Source organism: Mus caroli, chromosome 7, assembly GCF_900094665.2.
Source record: "Mus caroli chromosome 7, CAROLI_EIJ_v1.1, whole genome shotgun sequence".
Taxonomy (NCBI): Eukaryota; Metazoa; Chordata; class Mammalia; order Rodentia; family Muridae; genus Mus; species Mus caroli.
Window position 1 is genome coordinate 121963380 of NC_034576.1, and position 25736 is coordinate 121989115.

Here is a 25736-nt window from a genome sequence, read left to right on the forward strand (position 1 = left end):
GGTGCTTCTTACTGCTTGCTCATCATGGCTTGCTCAACTGTTTTCTTATAGAACCCAGGACAATTGGCCCAGGGATGGTAACACCCACAATGAGCTGGACCCTCCTCCATGAATCACTAATTAAGAAAATGTCTTACAGCTAGATCCTATGGCAGAATTTTCTCATTTTAAGTTCCTCCCTTTCAGATGACTCTAGTTTGTGTCAAGTTGACATAAAACTGCCCATCACATGGGTACATCAAGAGTTTGAGATGCACAGCCTTCCCCACCCTTACCCTTACCCTCCCTGGTTGTTATAAATTGTCTAGATTTCTTAGACCCATCTTCTTTAGCAAGAAATACTGCCATCTGGTGGGGCATAATGGTACATGCCTTTAATCTCAGCACTTAGGAGGCTGAGGCAGGCAGATCTCTGAGTTTGAGGCTAGCTTGATTATATAGTGAGTTCCAGGACAGCCAGGACTATGTAATAAGACCCAGTCTCAATGAAAGAAGGAAGGAATGAGCGAACACCAGCTTGTCATTAGACTGAAACCAGCCCTCATTTGATGTGCTGATTTAGAAGGAGTTACAGAACATGTTAGAAATAAACCTTTGTAAAATCAGAGTTTTGATTTAAGATAAATTTTTAGGTAGAAGAAGAGAACTATATGCCACAAATTGTTCTCTAATTCCATCCTGTCACACACAAAAGTGTCAATTGACATTTGATTTGAATATAACAAATATTTATTACAAAGATTTTTATTTAAATTCTTTGAAGTAAAGGCTGTCTTCCAGTTACAGGAAGTTAGTGGTTGATGAAAGATTTCATTCGTTGTTAGTCAGCCTTTCAACCTTTTCTTCTGTATGCCTATAGCCATGTCGGGTTGATTTTTTTTTTTTTTTTTTTTTTTCCCAACAGCTGGTGCCAGCTTTCACACCAAAAACAACTAAACAACGTGGTGGTTTTTATTCTGAAGGGAATGAGTCAGCTACATTTCTACAGGTTCTATTTGGAATTCAGATTTCTCCGAAAGACATTCAGACATGTAAGATAAGAAAAATTTGTATCAGGGGCTAAGTTAGAGCCGCCTATCCTGAGACTGGGGCATCATCTGAGAATATATTTCTCTTTGCTGTCCTGGAACTCACTTTGTAGACCAGGCTGGCCTCGAACTCAGAAATCCGCCTGCCTCTGCCTCCCGAGTGCTGGGATTAAAGGCGTGCGCCACCACGCCCGGCTGAGAATATATTTCTCAACAACCTAGTTAAACAATCAACAGGAAGTTTACATAGACAGCAAAGGTACTAAGAGCCCTATTTAGATTAGAATTTGACAGTGGGCTTCTTTGGTTACCTAGCAAACCAGTTATTCTCCAGGTATAATATAGCTTCTGGGTTGATTCTATATTATTTGTAATACAGAAATTTTATAAATAGCAAAATTCCCATAAAATCTGTTTTGTACCTCTTAAAGCATAATATAGGATATGGTGGTACATAATTTTAACACTTGGAAGGCTGAGGAAGAAGGATGTGAATCCAGCATGGGTACAAGAACCTGTTTGAATTTGAATCCAACATGACCTATATGACCAGACCTTGCTTTAAAACAAACAAAACACAAATCTATGAAAACATTTTTTTTTTTTTTTTTTTGGTTTTTCGAGACAGGGTTTCTCTGTGTAGCCCTGGCTGTCTTGGAACTTACTCTGTAGACCAGGCTGGCCTCGAATGATACCATTATAATACTATCATTATAATACTATCTGGAGCTTACTAGTACCTGCCGTCTAGAAAAGAGGCATGCGCTCTTTTGCCGCATAGCCTATTCTAATTCCCACTGTCCTGTTTGTCCATCTATCCTGAAGGCATTTGGGTCCATGAGGAAGACTTAATCTACTTTGGCCTTGGCTCTCTTGCTTTGGTCTCTGCTTCTACTTTACTGAGTGCTTTTTCTATGATGAGCCCTTTAGTAATCATACCATGTTCATCATCTTTAATGACCACAGTTGTCCTTTAGGAGACAACTTATTTGATTTATTTTATTTTTAAGAAAGGAGTAACTCACTAAAGTTAATGGCTAATAAACTGTAGATTTGGAATTTTAGCGCAGATGAGCCTGTAACCAGAACTTTCCACCTATTCGCTCTGCTAAATCATCTGTCCTGACTACCTGGTATGCTATCTAGTGAAAGAAAGAAATAGAAGTCCCTGAAAACATTTAAGTTGTAAATTTCCCTAATGTTTCCTTTTTACAGTGTAGAGTGAGAGGAACACTTTGCAGGTAGTGATTTTTGGAATAAATGTGGCTCTCTTACTTTCTTACTCTCTTTCATGTTAAGGAAATAGTTCTCATTGTACAGTTACAAACTATTAAAGCCTAGACTTTTATGAAGGTCTGAAGCAACAGTGAAAGTCTAGACCTTTAAGAGTATTTTGTCTGTTTTCAAGCATTTATTAAAATGTTTTGCAGAAATTCAGCTTGCCTCCTCCAACATCTAGTTTTCTATTTGATATCATTGGGCTGCAGAAGAAAAAATCAGCTAGAAGTTTTCCTAGGACTGTCGAAGGTATGACTTCAATTCTTGTTTGAAGTTTGTAAAAAGGTGTTTACTCTTGTGAGTAACAAAATCTTCAATCCTGATTAACTTAAACAAGAACAAAACAGAGTCTTTTTCTTTCTTTTTTTAAAGTAAGAATTTTAAAGTGGGCAAGCACCCAGAAATGTTAGACCCTTGGAACCATTAGTTTCATGCCTCGGAAACTGGTCAAGTTGAGTACCTAAGGATACATAGCTATCACTGATATTGATTCAGTTTATTGATTTATTGTTTATCTTCTCAATGTGAACTTAAATTCCATACCAAATTTTGTTGGCTGGAATAATGCCAGTGTGCAATGTACATTGTACAATAATGCCAATAAACAATGCAATTATTTTCTTGATTGAAGTACTTTATATTTAACAATTTTTTGTATACTTTCCTAACTTTTTGGCCCTCTTACTATATAGGCTTTAGTTAAAATATTTTTTGCCAGTACTACTGTAGAGCCTTTTCTAGTTTTTCTCTACTCTATTGTTCACAGGTATTTAAGGTTGATAAGGTTTTCTTTCTCTCTTTCTTTCTTCCTTTCTTTTCTTTCTTTCTTTAAATTTATTTATTATATGTAAGTACACTGTAGCTGTCTTCAGACACTCCAGAAGAGGGTGTGAGATCCCATTACAGATGGTTGTAAACCACCATGTGGTTGCTGGGATTTGAACTCAGGACTTCAGAAGAGCAGTCGGTGCTCTTAACCGCTGAGCCATCTCACCAGCCCCCTCTTTGTGCTTTTTATAACTGTCTAAAATCACTCATACACACACACTTACTTTACAAGTTGAAGCTGAGTCATAATATTGTTTTATCTCTATTGTGTTTAACTGTATGGAGGCATGTCCTCTAAAGTTTTTATTATTATTGTTGAGAGGTATGGGATTGTGTGTATGGTGTGTGAGTGCAGGCACATTCGTGCCAAAGCATGCACAGAAGTCAAATGGATTGCTTTCTTCCACAGAGGGTTCCTAGAGAGAATTCAGATCACCAAGGTTATGCAGCAAGCACCTTTATATACTGAGCCCTCCTGCTGGCCCTCCTTGAGATTTTGCACATTCTAAAACACATTGCAATGCCTTGTGTTGTTTCAGGACCTTTAATTTCTGCCACTGTAAGATCCAGCATCGACCTACAGAATGACCCCATCATTCAAAAGTATGGCTATAAGAACGTGGGCTTGACTAGATGCCTTCTGACAAAAGAAGAAATGAAAACATTTCATTTTCCGCTACCAGGTTTGCTTAAACTTATTTAATCTAATATCAGTAACTTCATTTAAATATCATTGTTGAAAATTATTTTTTTCTCGATGCTTTTGGGATAGTTTATCCTATTTTGTAATTTGGAAATACTTTTAATGTGGAGTGTGTACTATGTTAGGAAAATTGATGATTTTAGATTGTATATAAGGGTTATAAATATCAGTAAAAGGTTTAGCAAGTAGGTTCCTTTTGTTTCTTTTATCGTTATTATTATTATTTCTGAGAGTATACTAGAAAGAATCAGTATTTACCCTTTTAAGAGTTCACCAAACTGAGGAAATGTCTCAGTTGATGCACGAGAACCATAGTTCAGAACCCTTACACCAGGGCCCCATGCTTATAATTGCAGTGCTCTGAAGGTAGACACAAGGGGTCCCTACAGCATGCTGCTTAGTCAGATTTGCCAAATTGGCAAGCTGAGGTCAAATGGCAGACCCAATATACAAGATAGAGGGCAATCAGAGGACAAGATATTCAAACTCTGGACTCCAGGCAATGTGTCTACAAACAGAAATATGAATATGCACAGGCCCAACCATACTTGTACATAGAAAACCAATACACTTCATTACGTTAAACCCTCATTGTTTTTATTTTGTTTTTATTTTTGAATTAAATTTTTTTTTCTGTGTAGTATATTCTGATCATGGTTCCCCTCCCCCGAGTCTTCTCAGATCCTCCCCCCATACACACACACAACTCCATGTACTTTCTTTCCCCCTCGTTAGTAACTAAACAGATAAGCAATAATGATAATAATAATAATATCAAAAAACCCTCAAGAAACACACATACACAAAAAATTGCATAAAGTCACAAAATTGGAAACTATGATATATAAGCAAAAGGTCAGTAAGACATAAATGCCCAAAGAAAGCTCTGTGAGACAAAGCATCCACAGAAATACCATTGAATTTGTTTGTATTGGCCATCAACTTCTGAGCATGGGGCCAACCCTTAAGTGTGGTTAATATAGCCAGAGAAATTGCATTGGAGAGAATTAAATTTTCCTTTTCAAGCAGATGTCACTTGAAAATAGCTTCTTGGTTAGGGATAGGAACCTTTGTCCTCTTCCCCCTCTCAGCTCAGGGACCCCATCTGGTTTGAACCTGTGTGTGCTGCCACAGTCTCTGTGAGTTCCTATGTGTTAGTCAAGTTGTATCTGGAAGACACTGTTCCTTAAGAGTCACCCATCTTCTTTGGATCTAACAATCTTTCTGCCTCCTCTTCTGCACAGCTCCCTGATCCCTGAGGAGAGGGTGTGATGAAGATAGTGTTGAGAGTCATCAGTCAGCATGTGTTTGTTAATTCTAACACTGAAAAAGTGTATTCAAGCAAATCCCTGGAACTTTCTGGGCAACCAGCATAGCCAAATCAGTGTGCTCTGGGTTTAGTTGAGATCCTGTGTTGGGAAATAGGTGTTGGATGACTAGGAAGCTATTTGATGTTGTCCTCTAACCTCTGTGCATAAGTATATTTAATGTTCTAATTATCATGTAGCATGGGGACTTTCTCCCACCAGCAAAATCAAAAGAAGGGAAACATACCCACCTACCACCACCAGCAACAACAACATAACAGGACTCAACAATCATTGGTTTTTATCCCTCAATATCAGTGAACTCAGTTTCCCAATAAAAAGACAAGATCCACCCCTTTGCTGTATACAAAAACAGACTTCAAAATCAAGGATAGTCATCACCTCAGGGTGAAGGGTTAGAAAAAGATATCTCAAACAAATGGACATCAGAAGTGAGCTGGTGTAGCCCTTCTAATATCTGACAAAATAGACTTCAAACCAGAACCAATCAAGAGACAGGACACTTCATACTCACTAAAGGAAAACTAGGCCGAGACAGCATTTCAGTTTTTAACATCTATGCCCTAAACACAAGGACACGTGACTTTGTAAAAGAAACACTGGTACAACCTAAATTACATATTGACCCTCACACACTGATTGTGGAAGGTTTCACTATCCCACTCTTACTAATGGACAGCTCATTCAGTGAAATACTGGAGGTAAAAGATGCTAGATGCTGTCTTAGGGTTTCTATTGCTGTGAAGAGATACCACGACCTTTTTAAAAGGACAACATTTAATTGCAACTGGCTTACAGTTTCAGAGGTTCAGACCATTAACATCATAGCAGGAAGCACGGCAGCATCCAGGCGTTCATGGTACTAGAGAAAGAGCTGAGTGTTCTGTATCTTGATTTGACATCAACCAGGAGAGACTGTCTTCCAGGCAGCAAGGAGGAGGGTCTCAAAACCCATCTCTACTGTGACACACTTACTCTAACAAGGCCACACCTATTCCAATAGTGCCACTCCCGGGCCAAGCATATTCAAACCACTACATTCCAGTCCTTGGCCCATAGGCTTGTCCAAACTCATGAGTCTATGGGGGCCATACCTAGCCATAGCATAGTGCAAAGTACATTTATTCCAATTTCAAAAGTCTTGGGACTTTTGTCTAACACAGTCTGTCTAACAGTCTCAACAATGTTAAAAGTCCAAAGCTCAAAGTCTCCTCTGAGATTTATGCAATCTCTTAGTGAGGAAATTCTGGACCAAAGCAAGACCAAAAACAAGCTGGGAAAACTCCAAACTCTGCACCTCTATATCTGATGTCAAAAGACTCCTCAGAGCTACAGCTGCCTTCATCTTTGTTGACTGCAACAACTTCCTTCTCCTGGGCTGATTCCACTCCTTGTTAGCAGCTTTCCTCAGCAGGTATCTCACAGCTCTGGCATCTCTAACATCTTGGGGTATCCAAGGCTACTTCCAACTTTATAGCTTCTTATTCCAGTGTCTGGGATCCATATATGATCTTCTAGGCTCCTCCAAAGGGCTTGGATTACTTCTCCAGCTCTGTCCTCTGTAGCACTCCAGGCTCTGGTTGACTCCACTCTATTGCTTCTGCTGCTCTTGGTCATCCCATGGTACTTGACATCTCCAATATGCTGGGGTCTTCCACTACAACTAGGCTTCAACAAAAGCCTCTCATAGGCTCCCTTCGTGGTGCCAAACCTCAACTTCTTTGCATCGCCTCTGCAGTCTGGGCCACCAGTTGCAACTGAGGCTGCACCTTCACCAACGGCTTTCCCTGGCCTCTCTCAGTGCCAAGCCTCAGCTGCTGTCCTTGACCCCTTCATGCCTTCAAAATCAGTACCACCTAGGTGACTCTTACACATTACCAAGTCCAGCTGTAGCATAAAGTACAACCTTGGCTATCTCTGGAACACAGCTTCTCTGAGCTCTCAGAAAACACTTCCCATAAGATTTCATCTCAGTGATGCTGGTCTCTTCTTATCACCACTAATTTCTTAGCTCTAGCTAACTAGTACCAATTGTCCCAGTAGTTTCTTCTATTCATGATTCTAAAGCCAGAGCCACATGGCTGAAGCTGCAGAGTTCTGCTTGCTGGAGCTGGAACATGCCCACCTTGTTGGGGTCCAAGAGTTGCCGCACAAACCACATAAATACTGATCTCAGTCAGACAGCTATGGTATATTGAATATACACTTAAGACTGATCAGTCAGGACTGTAGCTCAGAGTTCAAGGGCTGAGATTATTTCTCAGGACTGGCTTATAAAGGAAAAACAACAACAACAACAAAAACCACCAACACACAATGAGCTTATGTGTAGGTACAGGAAGTGCTGCCCAGTAGTCATCTCTGACTCAAGCTATTTTGACTTGCTAGACAGAACAGTTTTAACTGACCTTTATTCTCATTGGTCCCAAGTGGAGCTTATGATTGTTAAAATTTTTAAGATTAATGAACCTCAGATATATAGAACATAACAGGATATCAACATGGTCAGGTTATTTTTCTGTGTCAGTGACTGGCAGGTATATTATAGCAACAATATGAAATAGCTGGCAGGACTGGAATAAAAATGGCTGTGACTATGTGAAAGGGGGCAGGGGCTCAACACTTATCACCAGCTTTCTGTTTTCTGACTCCACTACCTAAACTTGGCTGTCCTTGAATTTGCTCTGCAGATTGACCTTGGTCTCAGACTTCCATGGTTCTTTCTCCTGAATGCTGGGATCAAAGGCATGTACCACCATGTCTGATTTAATTTTTTCTATACCTAGAACTTGCTCTATTCCAGGCTAGCCTTGAACTCAAGAGATCTGCTTGCCTGGAATTTAATCTCCTAGGATTAAAGGTGTGGACCATCATGCCTAGGCCAAAACTTTTCATGACCACTATTCCTCAAGATCCAGATCAAAAGCCTGTGTCTTCCAGTCTCAAGATCTGGATCATAAGTGTGCCCTCCATTGCTGCATTGCAGTTCACTTCAGATTAAAAGTCCAAATGAAAACAAAAATCAGGTAATAATACCTAATATGACTATTCCTTATCAACTGCAAACATAAACAATAAGCATAGCTGGGTAGGATCTTGCCCTGAGATGGCTACTCCCTTAATCTGTATCTCATTGAATACAGGATTCAGCTCCATTTCACTTCCTTGTGCCCCTTTATTACTTGAGCCATAATCTTACTTCCTTTTTCAGCTTGCTCCTTTTCATTAAAACACTTTTCATAAGAGTGAACTTCAGTAACCACACAACAGAATTTATACCAGGCTGCTTTGAGACATCATTCCTTAGAGCAATTAATCTAAATCTCTTCCCCTTAGCCTCAGGCAGACTCTTTAGACAATGGCAAAAAGCAGCCATGTTCTTTACCAGAATATTACAAAACAGTCTCTAGGCCACATACTAACATTCTTCTTTGAAAACTCTTGAGCCAGATCCCCATAGTTCAAATCACCCTCAGCACTAATGTCTTCCATATTCCTAATAGAATGGCCCATTAAGTCCCTCTTAAATCATTCTACTGCTTTCCAAATCCAAAGTCCCCAAATCCACAATCCTCTTAAAAAAACCATGGTCAAGTTTTTCACAGCAATACCCCCATCCCTGGTACCAACTTCTGTGTTAGTTAGGGTTTCCATTGCTGTGAAAAGACACTCGACCAAGACAACTCTTATAAAGGACAACATTTAATTGAGGCTGGCTTACAGGTTCAGAGGTTCAGTTCATTATCATCAAGGCAGGATATTGGTAACATCCAGGCTGTTATGACCCTGGTCTGCATCTTGATCTGACTACAGCCAGTAGAAACTGACTCTTCCACACTGGGCTGCTGGGAGCCTGCGTGGCCTAGAATGGGTTGAAGTGGGACACAGTGTTGGATATAGGGCATAAAACTGATGATCTCTGACCTTTAAACTCTTAACTATACTGAATGCTGAAGCTCCTGACTTCTAAGCATATCTAAAATCTTTCCTGCTTATTCTGAGGTTAAAAACTGCTGGCTTGGGTGATTAGTACCTGTAGCTTAACAGTGGCAGATTAAGTAAAGGATTAATTGGGACCTTTCTCACTTGCCTAGAAGCCTTGCCTCTTGCTTGCCAGGAGGGAAGGTTTGGAGCAATAAACTTTTATTGAACCAGAAGAAGTCACACTCACAGAAGGAAATAAAACAAAAAACAAAAAACTTTTACACAAGCAAATACACAAAAACACACATACATTCATATATACACATTCATGCACATATACTCATACCTTCATACACTCCTTTTGAGCCTAGCTATTTATCTCATATGTATATACTTATATACACACACATTCATACTTACATACCCATTTGAAGGAAAAGCCCAAGCACAATGCAGGAAGAACTCATTCTGGATGAAAAAGGAGCTCCAGACTATATTTCGTAGAGAAGGAAAAGGCTTCTACCCTTTTATTGTTAAAGGAATAAAACCCAAGTCTGTAAGACAAAAAGCTTTGGCCTCTTTTATAAGACTAAGCCTGCTTTGCTGCTAAGAAAAGACCTGTTCTAGCCTATGGTAAGGAAAAGCCTGCCTGCTCTCTCTGCAGCTGCTTCTTGGTCTCTCTTTCTCTGCCTCCGTTGTATTGCTCTCTTCTTCTGCCCTAGTCTAGTTTCATCATTCCTAGTTTTTTTACTTTTTTTTTTTTTATTTAGGAGAATAGATCACATAGTTTTCCCAAGCATCCTTTTATTTTTCTTTTTTACAAAAGTTCACTCAAAGTTCAAACAAAAATTCAAATCAGAAATTGAGATGTTTACATGTATTTCCATTAAGAGCAGTTATTTTGCTAGACATTTATTTTCTATCACTAGCTCCAGAAGTACATTGAGAGTTTAAAACTATAGTTTTCAAAAACAAAATACCCAGGTGTCTTAAGGTTTTATTGCTATGAAGAGACACCATGACCAGGGTAACTCTTATAAAGGAAAACATTTAATGGGAGCTGGCTTACAGTTTCAGAGTTTTAGTCCATTATCATCATGACAGGAAGCCTGGCAATGTGCAGGCAATGTGCTGGAGGAGCTGAGTGTTCTACATCTTGATCTGAACTCAGCAGAAGGACACTGCCAGTAAGGCAGTAGATTGAGTCTGGGAGACCTCAAAGCCCAACCTCACAATGACACACTTTCTCCAATAAGACCAGAACCTACTCTAACACAGACATACCTACTAATAGTGCCATGCTCCCTGTGGTCAGACATTCAAACACATGAGTCTATGAGGGCCATACCTATTCAAACCACCACACCAAGATAGCTAAAACAATTCTGAACAATAAAAGAGCTGCTGGAGTGATCACTGTCCTTGCTTTCAAGCTGTATTATAGTGCTATTGTAATAAAGTCTGCATGATATTGACATAAAAACAGGCGTGTTGATTAATGGAACTGAAGACCCAAAATAAATTCAAACACATATGGACACCTGATTTTTTTTTCATAAAGAAGCCAAGACTATACAATGGAAAATAGAAAGTATCTTCAATGAATGGTGTTGGTCAAACTGGCTATGTGTAAAAGAATGCAAAAAGATCCACATCTACCACCCTACACAGAATTCAAGTCCAAGTGGATCAAAGACCTCAACATAAAATCAGATACACTGAACCTGATAGAAGAGAAAGTGGGGAATAGCCTTGAATACATTAGCATAGTAGATGACTTTCTGAACAAAACCCCATTAGCATAAGCATTAAGATCAACAGTCAATAAATGGGGCCTTATGAAACTTGAAAAGCTAAAGAACTCAAGAAACAGGATATCAAAAACCAAAATAATCCTACTTAAAAAACAGGATACAAAATTAAACAGGATTCTCCATAGAGGAATTTCAAATGGCTGTGAAACAAAGAAATGTTGAATATTCTTAGCCATCAGGGAAATGCAAACTAAAACGACTTTGAGATTCCATCTTACACCTGTCAGAATGGCTAAGATCAGTAACACACCTCATGCTGGTGGGTACGTGGAATAAGGGGAGCCCATTGCTGGTGGGAGTGTAAACTAGTACGGCCACTATGGAAATCAGATGGAAATCAGTATGGTGGTTTCTCAAGATCTACCTCAAGATTCTACTATTACCACTTAGGCATATATACACAAAGGATACACTATTCTGAATGGAACTAGAAGAAATCATTCTGAGGGGGTTAACATAGGCCCAGACAGAAAAATATGGTATATACTCACTTGTAAGCAGATACTAGCTATATATAAATAATGATCAAGCTACAGTTCATAGACCTAGAAGGTTAGGTTAAGAGAAGGGATCTAGGGGCTCTCCCCAGGAGGGAGAAATAAAATAGATTTTCACAGGTGAACTCGGAGGCAGGTGGAGATGTAGTGGAGAGAAAGAGTGCTGGGAGAGACTGTTGGATTTGGGATGCATTTGGGAGTTGTTGTGGAAACTTAGTGCAGTAGAAACTTCCTGGAATCTATGAGGTGATCCTAATGATGACACCTAGTAAAAGAGGATACTGAGTCTCAGATTTCCATCTCTTGAAACCAGGCAAGGTTGCCAGTGGCAGGCCTAGATTTACATTCAGTTGTTTTGTTGGCCAAGGGCGTCCTATGGAAGCCCCCAAACAACCTATGCTATATGCTAAGACAAATGATTACATTCCGCAGATTACAGCAGGGCCCCATTTCTGAGGGCAGCACTCACAGAGAGCAGTCAAGCTGGCACCTGTGTGGACCTCTTATCCCTATGTTCTAGTCAATTTGGGGTAGGAAGTTGCATTCCAGGCTGCTGAAAGAAATGTGCATACCAACCCAGCCACAAAACCTTTGGCCTACAACCTGTCTTGCTTCAAAATACGTTAGGGCGATGTTGACACAGAACTTGTAGGAGTAGCCAACCGAAGTCTGATCTGACCTGAGGCTGCTCCATGAGAGGGAACCAATACCCAACACTGCTTGGGGAAACCAAGAGCCAGAGACGAGATAGCCCAGAGACTCTGGGCAAAATCAAATGCTAAAATATTACTGGTCTTAAAAAAAAAAATCAATAAATGATTTCTAATGATACTCTGCTATACCCATATGTCAGTGCTATTATCCAGTCATCATCAGAGAGGCTTTCTCCAGCAACAGATAAGGCCAGATTCAGACCTACAGCCAGACATTATGTAGAGAGTCTAAATTTGATGTTTTCATCAAATTCTTTTCCTTAGAGCTCAGAAAATTCCACAGGAGAGGAGGCAAAAAGATTGTTAAGAATCAGAGGACACCAGAAGAACAAGGCCCTCTGCTGAATAAACTAAGCAAGACACATATGTGCTCACAGAGACTGAAGCAGCAAGCACAAGGCTGTGCATATATTATAGTTATTAGCTTAGAATTTCTGTGCCTGCTTGTTGGGACTCTTTCCCTTCTGTTGGTTTGTCATGTCCAATGTCAGTATGGAAGTTTTGCTTTCATCTTATTGTATTTTGTCTGGTCTTGTTTGGTTATCTCTTTGAAACCTTTTCTAATGAGAGACAGAAAGGGAGTGGATTGGAAGGTGGGGTGTAGTACCAACAATTTAAGCTTAACCCCCACTAGCTTACAAATAAACGAGACACAGACTATGGTTATTTTATTTGGCTTTGGCAATTACTGAGGGGGTAACCCCTAGTCTACTCTTCTAAATGCTGGCCTGGCTACCTCCCTAGCAGTGTACTCCAGATTCTTGCTATTTCTCCTGGCCATGTGCTTGCTCATAGTCCATCTTCATGTTCTCTTCATGGTGGCTTCCTCTCTTCTCCTATCCTTCCTCTTCCTATTCTCTCTCCCCCAGCTCCAAATGCATCCACCTCTAATCTCTGTAATCAGTTTTATTTAACCAATAGTTTTAAATCAAGGAACAAGGTTTGCATAACAAAAGCTTATAAACCTGAGAATTCACTCATAGGCCTAGACCTTTCCTTCTAGTATAGAATTTAGCATTACAATACATAAAACAAAAGACCAAAACTCAACAGAGGGGAGATGGGGAGAAACTGAGAGGAGTATGGGGGTGGAGGGGAAGGACTATAATTAGGATATATTGTATGAGAAAATCCATTTTCAATAAAACTAAATAAAAGAATATGGGCATCTTACCAGTGGCCAAACTACTGGAAAAAAAATCTCTCTTCCTCCCCTAGCAACTATTAACTGCTTCAGGAAGATCTTTTACTTTTTAAATCATTTACATTTTACATTTAAATTTTAAATGTACATTTAAAATTTACATTTTAAATCTTTTACATTTAAATCATTTAAATTCTAATCAATTGAAATTCTCTGGATACTAGGAGGTAAAAACTGGTCCAGAGGCTTTAATTCTTGTCAGATAAAATCTACATGCTATTTTAGCTGCTTCATCAACTATGTGAAAGTGGACATCTTTAATGATTCAAATGTTTTGAACCCCTGAGCGGTATGTGCCTAGTTGTTGACTTAATGTATATAACAGAGTTCCCGGACCTGTATTGAACCTCTAGAGGGAATTTTGAGGTTATGATTGTAAGAAATTGAAGACCATTTCCAAATAGTGACTTGAGGAAACTCTCAGGGATAGAGTTAGGTATAAGGGAATTGTTGCTCAGATTTCTGCCTGCTGTAGTCTTTTTAGATGTGGATTTCACTATGGTGAAATAACTCTTTCCTTTTTCACCTGCTTTATTTAGGAAAGAAAAATGCCACATGGCATCATTTGCACATGTTATTCTTTCTCTCCTAGTGTCCAATAACTTTGGGTTTAATTATCATAAGAAGAAAGAATTTTTGCTAGGTAATAAGGAATTCCAGGCCCCAGGCCCTAGTCTTCCAAAACAGCAGCCTACAAATATTCACTCAGAATGTAACAATGAATGAATGAATGAATGAATGAATGAAAACTTGCAAGAGAGATTGCTTCTTATTTAGTCTTTATAATGCAATTAACATGTTCCCAGTACATATGCTATTTCAATTTCCCTGGTATTTTTTATTTCTCCCAAAATGGTATTTATTATCTCTAATAAATAGCATCAATAAATAATTACGTTCTTTTCTTCCTAGGGTCTCCTAGCTATGAAAACTTTATCCTTACCAAGTATACTGGTTTCATATCAGATAGCAGTCCCCTCTTTGGACTTGACTGTGAAGTGGTAGGTAATGCTTTTGATCTTTCAGAGCATGTCCCAAACAATAGTGTAAGATGATTTCTTGAGTTCAGTGCACCAGTGAATTCGTGCCTTTCAGTTCCAGCTTTTGGATTAAGCATTAGAAAGTAGGCCTCTTTAAAGAAAAATTGGCTCTGTATTCCAAATGAAAATTTGGTTGTAAGTTTTCTAAGTAGTTTCTGTGTTTAGTAAAAAATTTTTCATTACCAGAAAAGATTGATTTTTTTTGAACAAATACTCTATACTATGACTGCCACGAAGACTCTGCCTTAATTACCATTGACTTAGATTTTGCACATTGAAGATTAGAAATGGGATTTCCCTGCTAATTTAGTAACTCTTCCAAAAACAAGTGCATCCTTTTCCTGCAGTGCTGGCAAATACAGTTCCTTAGTCCTTGTTAGTCTGTATTCTGATGCTCCCTGTTATAGCTGTCACTTTGAGTTTCCGTGATCCCTCTGTGCCTCAGTTTATCCCCCTATAAAGTAGGTAATAATTAAGGCTATGCTATAAATTTAGAGAGTGATTAGTAAAAGTGGTGTTTCTTAGCCATAATGGTGGGTAATACATAGTTTATAGATGATAGGTATGCTGTGATTGATACTATTATCTCCATTAAAAAAAAAAAAAAAAACCTAAAACAGGATCTCAGGTTGACTTTGAGCTTTGATTTTGCTTTAGCTTCCCTGGCCATTCATCATCATCATCTTCTTCTTCTTCTTCTTCTTCAAAAAAAATACAGTTCCAGAGCAATTGTATTGCATTGCTTTCATTAAACATAATGTTCAGCAAATACCCTAGCTTCAGTTTCATTCACACTGGATCCTGTAGTTGCTGGCAGGAATCCCTGTGGCTGAGGGTAGGTGGTAGCTGGTACAGTGACTATTATAGGGGGAAGCAATGACTTTTGCAGTTCTGCAGCCTGAATGTATTTTGTCTTTTAGTGCCTTACATCCATGGGGAAAGAACTAACACGCATCTCACTGGTTACTGAAGGAGGCTACTGTCTCATAGATGAACTTGTCAAACCTGATCTCAAGGTTCTGGATTACCTTACCAGGTATTCTTTACTTCCCCCGACTGCTCTTCCTATGGCTAGCATTCTAGAACAGGGTATGCCTTAGCAGGAATTGCCCACAGCTTCTGCTTCTTGAGGTTTTTGGTTTTTTGGTTTTTTGTTTTTTTTTTTCTTTTTCGAGACAGGGTTTCTCTGTGTAGCCTTGGCTGTCCTGGAACTCACTTTGTAGACCAGGCTGGCCTAGAACTCAGAAATCAGCCTGCCTCTGCCTCCCAAGTGCTGGGATTAAAGGCGTGCGCCACCACGCCCGGCTGCTTCTTGAGTTTTATCTCTTATTTTCAAATAAATGGCTGCTGAAGTTGTACTGTCAATGTATAATACTTTTAACCTCGTTCTTCACCTTTACTGTGATAAGTCAACAGAATATTATCTGCATTATCTTAGAGTCTTGAAGTTGTATTTGTTTCTTAACAACTGCCACATAGCTGGAGAAGAGGTTTTGTGTTCTGATAACATCTTGTTTGAGTATCTGCATACAGTCATTTGTCAGTCAAATGATCTTAATGCTTAATCTATCTTGACTCCCCAAATAAACATTTTTATGACAAAAATTTGAAGCCCTAAATTTTAGTCTGCACCCTACCCCCGCCACTTCTTAAGACAGGGTCTCACTATGTGGCACTTGCTATCTAGACCAAATAGCCCTCTAATACACAGAGGTCCACCTGCCTCTGCCACCCAAGTGGTAGGGTTAAGTCTTGTATCACCACTCCTGACCAATTTTAGTCTTTTTTTTTTTTTAAAGATTTATTTATTTATTATATGTAAGTACACTGTAGCTGTCCTCAGACACTCCAGAAGAGGGTGCCAGATCTTGTTACGGATGGTTGTGAGCCACCATGTGGTTGCTGGGATTTGAACTCTGGACCTTCAGAAGAGCAATCGGGTGCTCTTACCCACTGAGCCATCTCACCAGCCCAATTTTAGTCTTTTAATTTTTATTTTTTCAAAGATTAGCATAAAACTTCAGAAGTACACAGTGACTGGACAAAGGGAAGAACAGTAAAACATCTTCATTTTTGTTGACTGAAGTTGTACCCAGGCATTAGGCATAGACTGACCTAATGCCAATGATAAAGGCTGTTCTAATAGCAGACCTGATCATTGAATTGTTTTTCTAGAAAGTAGTCATTTCAGCAAAAAGATAGTGAAATCAGGCTTGTCATAGTATTATTAAAAAGATAAAAATATAAATGTCTTTTGAAAAGACAATGCAAATATCAATTAGAGGATTAGTTTTTTTAAGCTGCAAAATAGAATACTCTTACCATTTAAAGAGATAGGCTAGAATTCATTTATTGACATACAGATATAATCACAAAGTAGCACATATGAAATATATCTATAAATGCATACATACCAAAAATGTGGAAGGAGCTGAGCAGTGGTGGCATATACCTTTAATCCCAGCGTTCGAGAGGCAGGTAGATCTTGGTGAGTTCAAAGCCAGCACAGTCTACAGAGTGAAGTTCAGGACAGCCCAGAGAAACCCAGTCTTGAAATTAGAAAAAAGAATGAATATTTACTAAAATGTAAAAAAATTATAATCTTTGGATTATAAAGCTATAGCTATTTTTATTGTTTTTTGTTCATTTTTGAGATTATATATTTTTAAAATTTATTTATTTTGTGTATATGAGTGTTCTATCTGCATATACACCTACATGCCAGAAGAAAACACCAGATAGCATTATAGATTGTTGGGAGCTGCCATGTGGCTGCTGGGAATTGAACTCAAGAACCTCTGGAAGAACAGCCAGTGCTCTCAACTGATGAGCCATCTCTCCAGCCCTTGAAGTTATATTTTAATTCTACCATTTCTCCCTTCCCTTTTTTCCTTCCAATCTCTCCTATGTACTTCTCTGCTCTTCTTCTAATTCTTGTTTTCTTTGTTTATCAGTTGTTATTGCATGCATATATCTATTTGGATATACATAAAAATTCCCAAATGTAAGTTACATATATATATATATATATATATATATATATATATATATATATATATATGTTTTCAAACCTCTGCTTGGCATTGGACACTCAATCCCTCTGCTCTTCCCTGAAGAAGGCCATCTTTCCCACCCCAGCTTTCCTCACTTGCCTGTAGTCTTTTGCACAGGGTTGAGGCCTCCTCATCTCCCATCCCCCTAGCCCTCTGCAGTTCTGCATGTTCATTGGTGCTTCTTTGTTAAACTTACATTCGGGCAGTTATGTAGGTGTTGCTTCTGACATCACTCAGAGACAATCTCACATCAAAGTCCCCGATCAGCTCTTACAATCTTTCCATTCTTTCTTTCACAATGTTCTCAGAGCTGTAGGTATGGGAGTATATTGTTGTAGATGTATCCACTGGGACTAGGTTCACACCTCTGCGTTTATTTGATTGGTTGTAGTTTTCTGCAGTGGTATCTGTGTTTCAGAGAGACTTTTCTTTGATTGGGGTGAAAACTATACTTATCTGTAGATACAAAAACAAGCGTTTATAGATTGTTGTTAGAGATTATGCTGGTTAGGTATTAGTGGTTGTAGATTCTCCTCCAATAGCTAGGATTCTTGTACCAGGAATGATATCCCTCTTGTTGAATGGGCCTTAAGTCCAATTAGAGAACTGTTGATGACCGCCAAAGTATATAGGCCACCACTGCAGCCATCGGGTTATCCTGACATGCTGGTCATGTGGTTCATAAGCATCATAGATACTGGTTGTCTCTCTCCTTTGGAAGTTTTCATAGTACCTCCTGGTACCATGAAAGCTAGTCCTCGAGGAGAGGGCATTCAGATCAGTTTCAGCTCAGGGGGTTCCAGGGCCCTGTTTCTGAAGTGTATGTGTCTTCAGCTATAGGGACTTAACTTCTATCTCAGTGGGTAACCTAGGGTAACAGCAACAGGCTGCATGTTAGTTATATGAGTCTCTTTGACAGCCTTGGCTAAAAACTCAAAATAGTGCTTCTCATGTCTGGCATTAGGGTTTTTATAGGTGGTCTGTGGCTCTTGGAGAGGGCACCTTCAGCTTAGATGAGAAAAGTTGTATTTATACATTAAATTGCATGCATTATAGGTTTGTTTGTTTACATAAATAGTTAATAGGATGATTCCTTTTCAGCCATCCATATTGCAATTTTACCTACTTCTCACCTTCTGTATTTATTTCCTTTCCTCTCTCTAAGGAGCCCCCACACACCTTTTATTACCCTGATCAGATTACTTGAACCCTGATATTCTACTCTATTGTTCTTCAACCCTGCTGTCCTAGCAATGGCCTGTTTTACTTTCCTTGTTTCTCTGGTTAATATAGGCTATGTATTCACATCTGAAGATTTGGAGCTAGGAGCTTCCAATACAAGAGAACAGGTCACATTTGTGTTTCTCGGTCTGGAATACCTCATTCATTATCATCTTCTCTAGTTCATCCACTTATCTGTAGAGCTAATGATTTTATTTTATTTTTTTACAGCTGAATAGTATTCTGTAGTTGTAAAAGTAACTTTTATTTGCTGGGAGGCTTATTGCTGAATGAGCTCACCCCTTCTAGTTCTTTCTGAACTCTGGCTGTCTAGTTCAACTCAGTTTTTCTGGCCCAAACTCCTCTATAAGCTGAATGAGTCAAACTGGCTTCTCTAAGCTTCTAACTGGATTGCTCTTCTTGGCCTCCAGCTAATTCTTCAATCTGTTTTAATCTTCTGGTTTATTTTCATTCTCTGGCTCATTCTGTCTCCAGCTGCGTCCTTTCTCTAGAAAATTGTCCCAGTAAAACTGCCTCCTCTCTCTCTTCTGTTCTTTTTAAGTTGCCTCTTTTTTCTGTCTGTTCTTTTTTTCTTTTTTTTTTTATTAGATATTTTCTTTATTTACATTTCAAATGTTATCCCCTTTCCTAGTTTCCCCTCTGAAAATCCCCTATTCCCTCCCCTATCCCTCTGCTCCCCAACCCACCCACTCCCATTCCCAGTCCTGGCATTCCCCTATACTGGGGCATAGAGCTTTCACAGGGCCTCGGGCCTGTCCTCCCATTGATGACCAACTAGGCCATCCTCTGCTACATATACAGCTAGAATCACAAGTCCCACCATGTGTTTTCTTTGATTGGTAGTTTAGTTCCTAGGAGCTCTGGGGGTACTGGTTAGTTCATATTGATATTCTGCCTATGGGACTTCAGACCCCTTCAGCTCCTTGGGTACTTTCTCTGGCTCCTTCATTGGGGACCTTGTGCTCCGTCCAGTGGATGATTGTGAGCATCCACTTCTTGTAAGGGTTGGGCATATCTTCTCTCTGTCTCATTCTGTCAAATCTTTCTCTGATTCATCACTTTGCCCCTCAAACTTTGTCTGTTACTTTCAAACATGGCTGCCTCCTTTCATAAACTAACCTTGCCTACATTGTTTGGGATTGAAGGTGTGTACTAAAGACGTGTCTACATTCCTGCCGGATCACAGAAACCTAGGTTTTTGGATGTGATCCCTTGCCAGATTAGCCATGTTGCTGGATTAAAATTCCTTTCTATGGAGTATATGCATATCACATTTTCATTATCCATTTATTAATAGTAGGGCATTTAAGTTGATTCCATTTCCTAGCTCTTGTGAATACAGCAGACATGAGTATGACTGAGTAAATTATCTGTGGAGTTGGATGTCAAGTCCTTTGGGCATACTCCAAGGAATGGTATAGTTGTGTCATGGAGAATTTATTTTTAGCTTTTTGAGAATTCTCCACACTGCTTTCAGTGACTGCAGCAGTTTCCACTCCCACCAACAGTGACTGAGGGTAGCCTTTCCCTCTCATCTCTAGCATTTGTTGTCTGTTGTTCACCTTTGCTCTTCTGACTGAGGTAAGATGAAATCTCAGTTATTTTGATTTGTATTTCCCTAAATACAAGGGTAGATGAACATTTTTCGAGATGTTTCCTTGCCATTAATTTTTCTTCTTCTGAGAACTCTGTATTCAGGTCACAACCCCCCACCCGCAACCACCACCTTTTTTTTTTTTTTTCCCCAAAATGGGTCATTTGTTTTGTTTTATTTTGTTTTTTGAACTCTTTGTTTTTTGAGTTCTTTATATATTCTGGATATTAAACCTTTGTTAGATATATAGCTGGCAAAAATTCTGTCTTATTCTATGGGCTTCCTCTTCACCAGTTTGATTATTTGTTTTGACTCTGCAGAAACTTTTAGGTTTTATGAAGCCCTACTTGTCAATTTTGACACACATTTGTCTTGGGAAAATGAAAGGACCTATTTAGTAAGTCCTTTCTTACACCTACATCATGTCCATGTTTTTCCTCTGTTTAATGCTTGATTTTTTTCTTAACTTCCTCTGCTTATCTAGATCTTCAATTTTTTCTATAATAGGTGTTATTAAGTGTAGTTTTTCAAAGAGTTTTCTTGGAGAAAAGTTGATATTTTAGTTTGTCTATTTTTCTCTCTTTATTAAAAGTTTTACAGGAATCACGAAGGAGATTCTTAACCCAGTGACAACAAAACTCAAAGATGTTCAGAAGCTGTTAAGAGAACTGCTTCCTCCTGATGCTGTGTTAGTGGGCCATTGCCTAGACTTGGATCTCAGAGTATTAAAAGTGTGTATCTACTTTAAGATTTTATTCTGTAGTACGAAAACGTGTTCCATTCAACTGAGATGTAAAGACCTGAGCTCTTTACTCCTGTTTGTGCTCCCTGTTTATTCCATTAGCATAAGATACAATTCATTCATTCTCTTTCCTCCTCAGATGATACATCCATATGTTATTGATACCTCATTGCTTTATGTTGGAAAACAAGGCAGAAGATTTAAGCTAACATTCTTAGCCAAAGTTATTTTGGGGTAGGTTTATGCATGTTATAATGTTGTCCTGATAGATTGCACATAAGTTAATATATATTATTATCCAATTGAGTCTTTGTTGTCTCTCTTAATTTATAAACATTACTTCCTCCAAAATGAAGGAATTAGGGGAATATAGTTGGCCCTCATAATGTGAGCATGTAATCCCAACTACCTTGAAGGCTAGATCAAAAGATTCCCAAGTTCAAGAATTTCCAGGTCTATAGAATGAGTTCAAGGTCAGCTCAAGCAACTTAGTGAGACCCTGTCTAAAAATTAAAGTTTAAAAACAAATGGTATTTAGGTGGCAACATGACTCAGTGGATAAAGGCATTTGCTGCCAAGCCTCATGCATTCTATTCATGGGAGAACTGACCCCCATGAGTTGTCTTCTCCCTATACCACAACCAAACACACATTGTACACACCCACACATATAAACAAACAAATATAATTAATTTTTAAAAATGTATTTATTTATCTTTTGTGTCCATTGCTGTTTTATCTGCTTGTATATCTGTGTGAGGGCATTGGGTCTCCTGGAATTGGAGTTACAGACAATTGTGAGCCACCATGTTGGTGCTGGGAATTGATCCTGTGTCATCTGGAAGAGCAGTCAGTGCTCTTAACCACTGAACCATCTTTCCAGCTCCTTGAAAACATTTTAAAGGAGGTTAGAGGTAGAACATTTGCCTATCATGTGTAAGGCCTTAGGTTCAGTTCCCAGTTTTGTAGCGTTTCAAAATATAACATAATTATTGAGTATATCTTATAGTTTTGAAGCATATAAGTGCATGTTCATTACAAGGTGGTTCAAAATGAAAAGAAGAAAAATTGTAGAGGACTGGTTACATTACAGTTATTTGTGTTACTGTTCAAAGGACTGAGATAGATCTGTATATGCTAATGTGGAAAGCCCTAAAATATTACTTAGAATAGAGTTGCTGAGTAGGATATATAGATATTGATAATGATATATATTGATATAATAAATTAGATGTAGTAGGTATATTATCAAAAATATATCCATAGTTAAGATTTTTCCTAAATAAACCAAAGAGATACTTAAATGTATAGATACTTGCACCTGAAATAATAAACTTCTAGAAGGAAACTTTAACTGTTGATACATCTTAGAATGGCTGGGGAGCAGGATAGAGACTTCATTGGCTAATCTTTGATTCATGTAGTCCACTTCCTGTGATCAAAGCCATTCCTGGTTGTTCTAGATGTCCAGTACCTCTGTTAAGGACTAGCATTTGAGCAGAAAATGGGCACCTTGATTATTGTGATGCAGATCTGATTGATATAATGGTGAGACTTTACATACTGTGTTTAAAAGAAATAACCATATGAAAATATTCCCAGATACATAGATTTTTATCCTCACTTTCTAGGAAGGATATTCAGTGTCCTAACAAGCTTGGCCGTGATGGCATAGAAGATGCTAGAACAGCTCTTGAGCTGGTTCAGTATTTTCTTAAGTATGGGCCAAAGAAGGTTAGTATCTTTGACCAGTACCTTTGGTTTGCTTAATATTACAGAACTGATAGATCATTATTTCTTTGCAGAATTAGTGATGTGATTAAGGTTAGTGTCTTAGTTAGGGTTTTACTGCATGAACAGACACCATGACCAAGGCAACTCTTAAAAGGACAATGTTTAACTGGGGCTGGCTTACAGATTCAAAGGTTCAGTCCATTATCAGCAATTTGGGAGCATGGCAGCATGCAGGTAGGCATGGTGCAGGAGGAGCTGAGAGTTCCACCTATTCGTCTGAAGGCCACTAGGAGAAGACTGACTTCTAGGCAGCTAGGATGAGGCTCTTAAAGCCCATGCCCACAGGGATGCACTTCCTTCAACGGGGCCACACCTTCATATAGTGCCACTCCTTGGGCCAAGCATATTCATAGCACCACAGTTAGAATTAAGAACCATATCACTAACATAATATACTAAGTATATACAGTCTCTGAAGTTGGGCTTATCTATTTTTAAAAGTATGCTATACAGTATCTAGTTATATAAACTGGCAGTTTCTCTGAACAACTTGTTTCTAAATCTTTAAAATGAAAATATGTAGTTTGCTGGGTTAGTATTGAGACATATAACTCTATATACAGCTCTTAACACAGTGCATTGAATATGCTGAGCACCATGTTGGTGATGGCAGTCATTGAACTGATGTTGTGTATGACAATTACTGGGCTCTCTTGGAATAGAATAGGCACACATTCCATTGTTTGAGCAGCGGTTCAGTGGATATATATTTGAAAAGGACAGTTTCTGAAAGTGTAAAATTATTTTTCTTGGTGGTGTTGTTGGTTTTCTTGAGGCACTGTTTGTAGGGATAACCATGTAAAGGTTGTCTTTGTATTGGTGAAGACTTGAGTATGGATTGTACTTTGGTATTGTTATTTTTTTATGAAGCATCACCCATCTCTCTGTCACCTGATTTGTCAATAAAGAGCTGATCAGTTGATGAGCTGCGCAGAAGAGAATAGGGTGGGACTTCCGATCCCAGCCAGGGGTCCCAAGTAGAGAGAGAGGTATGAGGAGAACCATGAAGTAGGAGGAAAGAGGTAGCCATGAGACAGAAGGTCCAAGAGGAATTATGAGGATTAGGTCACCAAGGGATTTGCCATGAGGATACACATGGGACAGAGAAAGCCAGGGCAAGGTTCAAATTGTAAGTTAAATGGGCCTGTTGCTGGGAGGTAAATAGCTTAGAGGGTTAGAATATCTCAGAACCTGCCCAGCTCAGGCTTACAGCTTATTGATAAAAAATACCAGATCTCTGTGTCAGTTATTCTAGAATGAGCTAAAGAAGGTATAGAAATAGCCTGCAATTATATAGTGACAAAAAGAATGTAGCAACCCTCTCCCCCAAATTACCACTACAAGTGTCTTACTGTATATCCTGGCTAGACTGTAACTTACTATGTAAATATAGCCCAGACTGGCCTCAAATTTGTAGTGATTCTACTACATTTTCCTTCCAAGTACTAGGATTAAAGGACCTGTAGGGACAAAAATGTGGGGGACATAATTTTCATTCAAAATAAACTGAGAAGAGAAAGGTAAAGATAGGTAATCAGATAACAGTACAAGCTCATCTCTCTGGAGACTGAGCTAGACAGACCCTTTCTATAGAAGAAAATGAAAGGGGAAAGAAGAAAGAAGGGAAATAAGCAATATAAGAGGAAACTAAGCAGGACCCAGCTGTCATGCCAAATTGACATTGAGTATTAAATAAGGGTGGAATGAACATGAGGGAAGAGTTTGATGGAGCTATGGAATGTGGAAACTCTGATGGCTGGAGTTCAATTTTTCACATTTCTTGGCTATCAGAAGCCCATGCTACCTCTGGTAGTTCCTCTGTGATAGCAAGTCCTGTTCTCCCTTCTGGGTCTGTCTTTGGATGATTGAATTACAGGCACTTGTTCTGTGTGTGAGCAGTACTTCCTACGTAAGAGTCACAAATGCTAGTAACACCTCCGTGTATTCTTCACAACTTTGAGTTGTGAATGGTGGTCACACCTGTATATAATTCTACCAATGCCCAGTGGGCTGCGTGGACTTTTAGTTGTTTCTGAGGATACTGCACAAGGTTCTGTCCCAGAATTGCCCTAAGCAGTATAGTTCTACTGCTCTGTCCAAGGCGGGGTTATTGAGAGTCCCTCAGCTTCAGACTCACCGCACTGCTGCTGTTCTCCCCTTAGTCTGTGCAGCTTGGAGTCTGTTGTTCTGATCCAGATGCTGCTCCTTGTTCCAAGCTCTGCCCTATGCTCTTCCTAATGTCCTGATGGGCAGTAGCAGTGGTAGGAGAATGACAAGTGTGCTGGAGTTTTTGAGTTTTGGGTCCCTTACCCCTCTAGAGCTGTCTGAGGGTTGCTGAGGCACTGACCAATGCTGATGGGTTCAGGAAAACTGAGTTTGGTCTTTGCCAGCTCTCTCCTGTTGTCCAGTACTCTGATCACTTGCTTCTAGAGCCAGCTATCCACGACTTGCCTACCAGTCGTGGTGAAACTGCCTCTGCCTCCCAATGTGCCAGCTCCTGTTGGAGCACCTGACTGAACCACACCTCCTTCATTCTTTAAGAATGGTTGTGATTTTTTTAGCAGATATTACTAGTACACATGTACAAATAAATCACAGAGCAACTCAGCAGTGGTTCTTCTGGAAATGCGAGGGCACGGGGAGACTCTAAATAGTTTGGTGGTTGGTAAGTCTTGTCATTTAGATTTATTTTATGTGTATGGGTGTTTTTGCCTGCATGGATATCTGTGCACCATGTGCATGCCTGGTGACTATGTGGGCCAGAAGAGGACATGAGATCCCCTGAAATTGGAGTTAGAGATGGTCATGAGCCACCATGTGGATGCTAGGAAGTGAACCTAGGTTCTCTGTAAGAGCAATAAGTGTTATTAACCACTGAGCCATCTGTTGAACCCCCAAATAGGTTATTTTTTAAAAAAATCTCACTTTTCAAGTAGACCTCTCTCCTTATGAAT

General features: G+C 39.2%; 1 protein-coding gene across 5 annotated transcripts in view; it reads left to right on the forward strand.

Moving 5' to 3' along the window:
• The window catches only part of Rexo5 (RNA exonuclease 5), a 52168-nt gene that overhangs the window by 4456 nt on the left and 21976 nt on the right, over positions 1 to 25736 (forward strand). For 4 of the 5 annotated variants that reach the window (XM_029479294.1, XM_021168284.2, XM_021168285.2 and 1 more), the window contains 8 exons: positions 905 to 1031; positions 2459 to 2555; positions 3674 to 3817; positions 14230 to 14318; positions 15278 to 15393; positions 20839 to 20977; positions 21128 to 21222; positions 22620 to 22722. In XM_029479294.1, the coding sequence (XP_029335154.1) occupies positions 905 to 1031; positions 2459 to 2555; positions 3674 to 3817; positions 14230 to 14318; positions 15278 to 15393; positions 20839 to 20977; positions 21128 to 21222; positions 22620 to 22722 (910 nt within the window). The remainder of the gene's footprint in view (positions 1 to 904; positions 1032 to 2458; positions 2556 to 3673; positions 3818 to 14229; positions 14319 to 15277; positions 15394 to 20838; positions 20978 to 21127; positions 21223 to 22619; positions 22723 to 25736) is intronic. The other variant, XM_029479295.1, reaches the window with a different exon arrangement.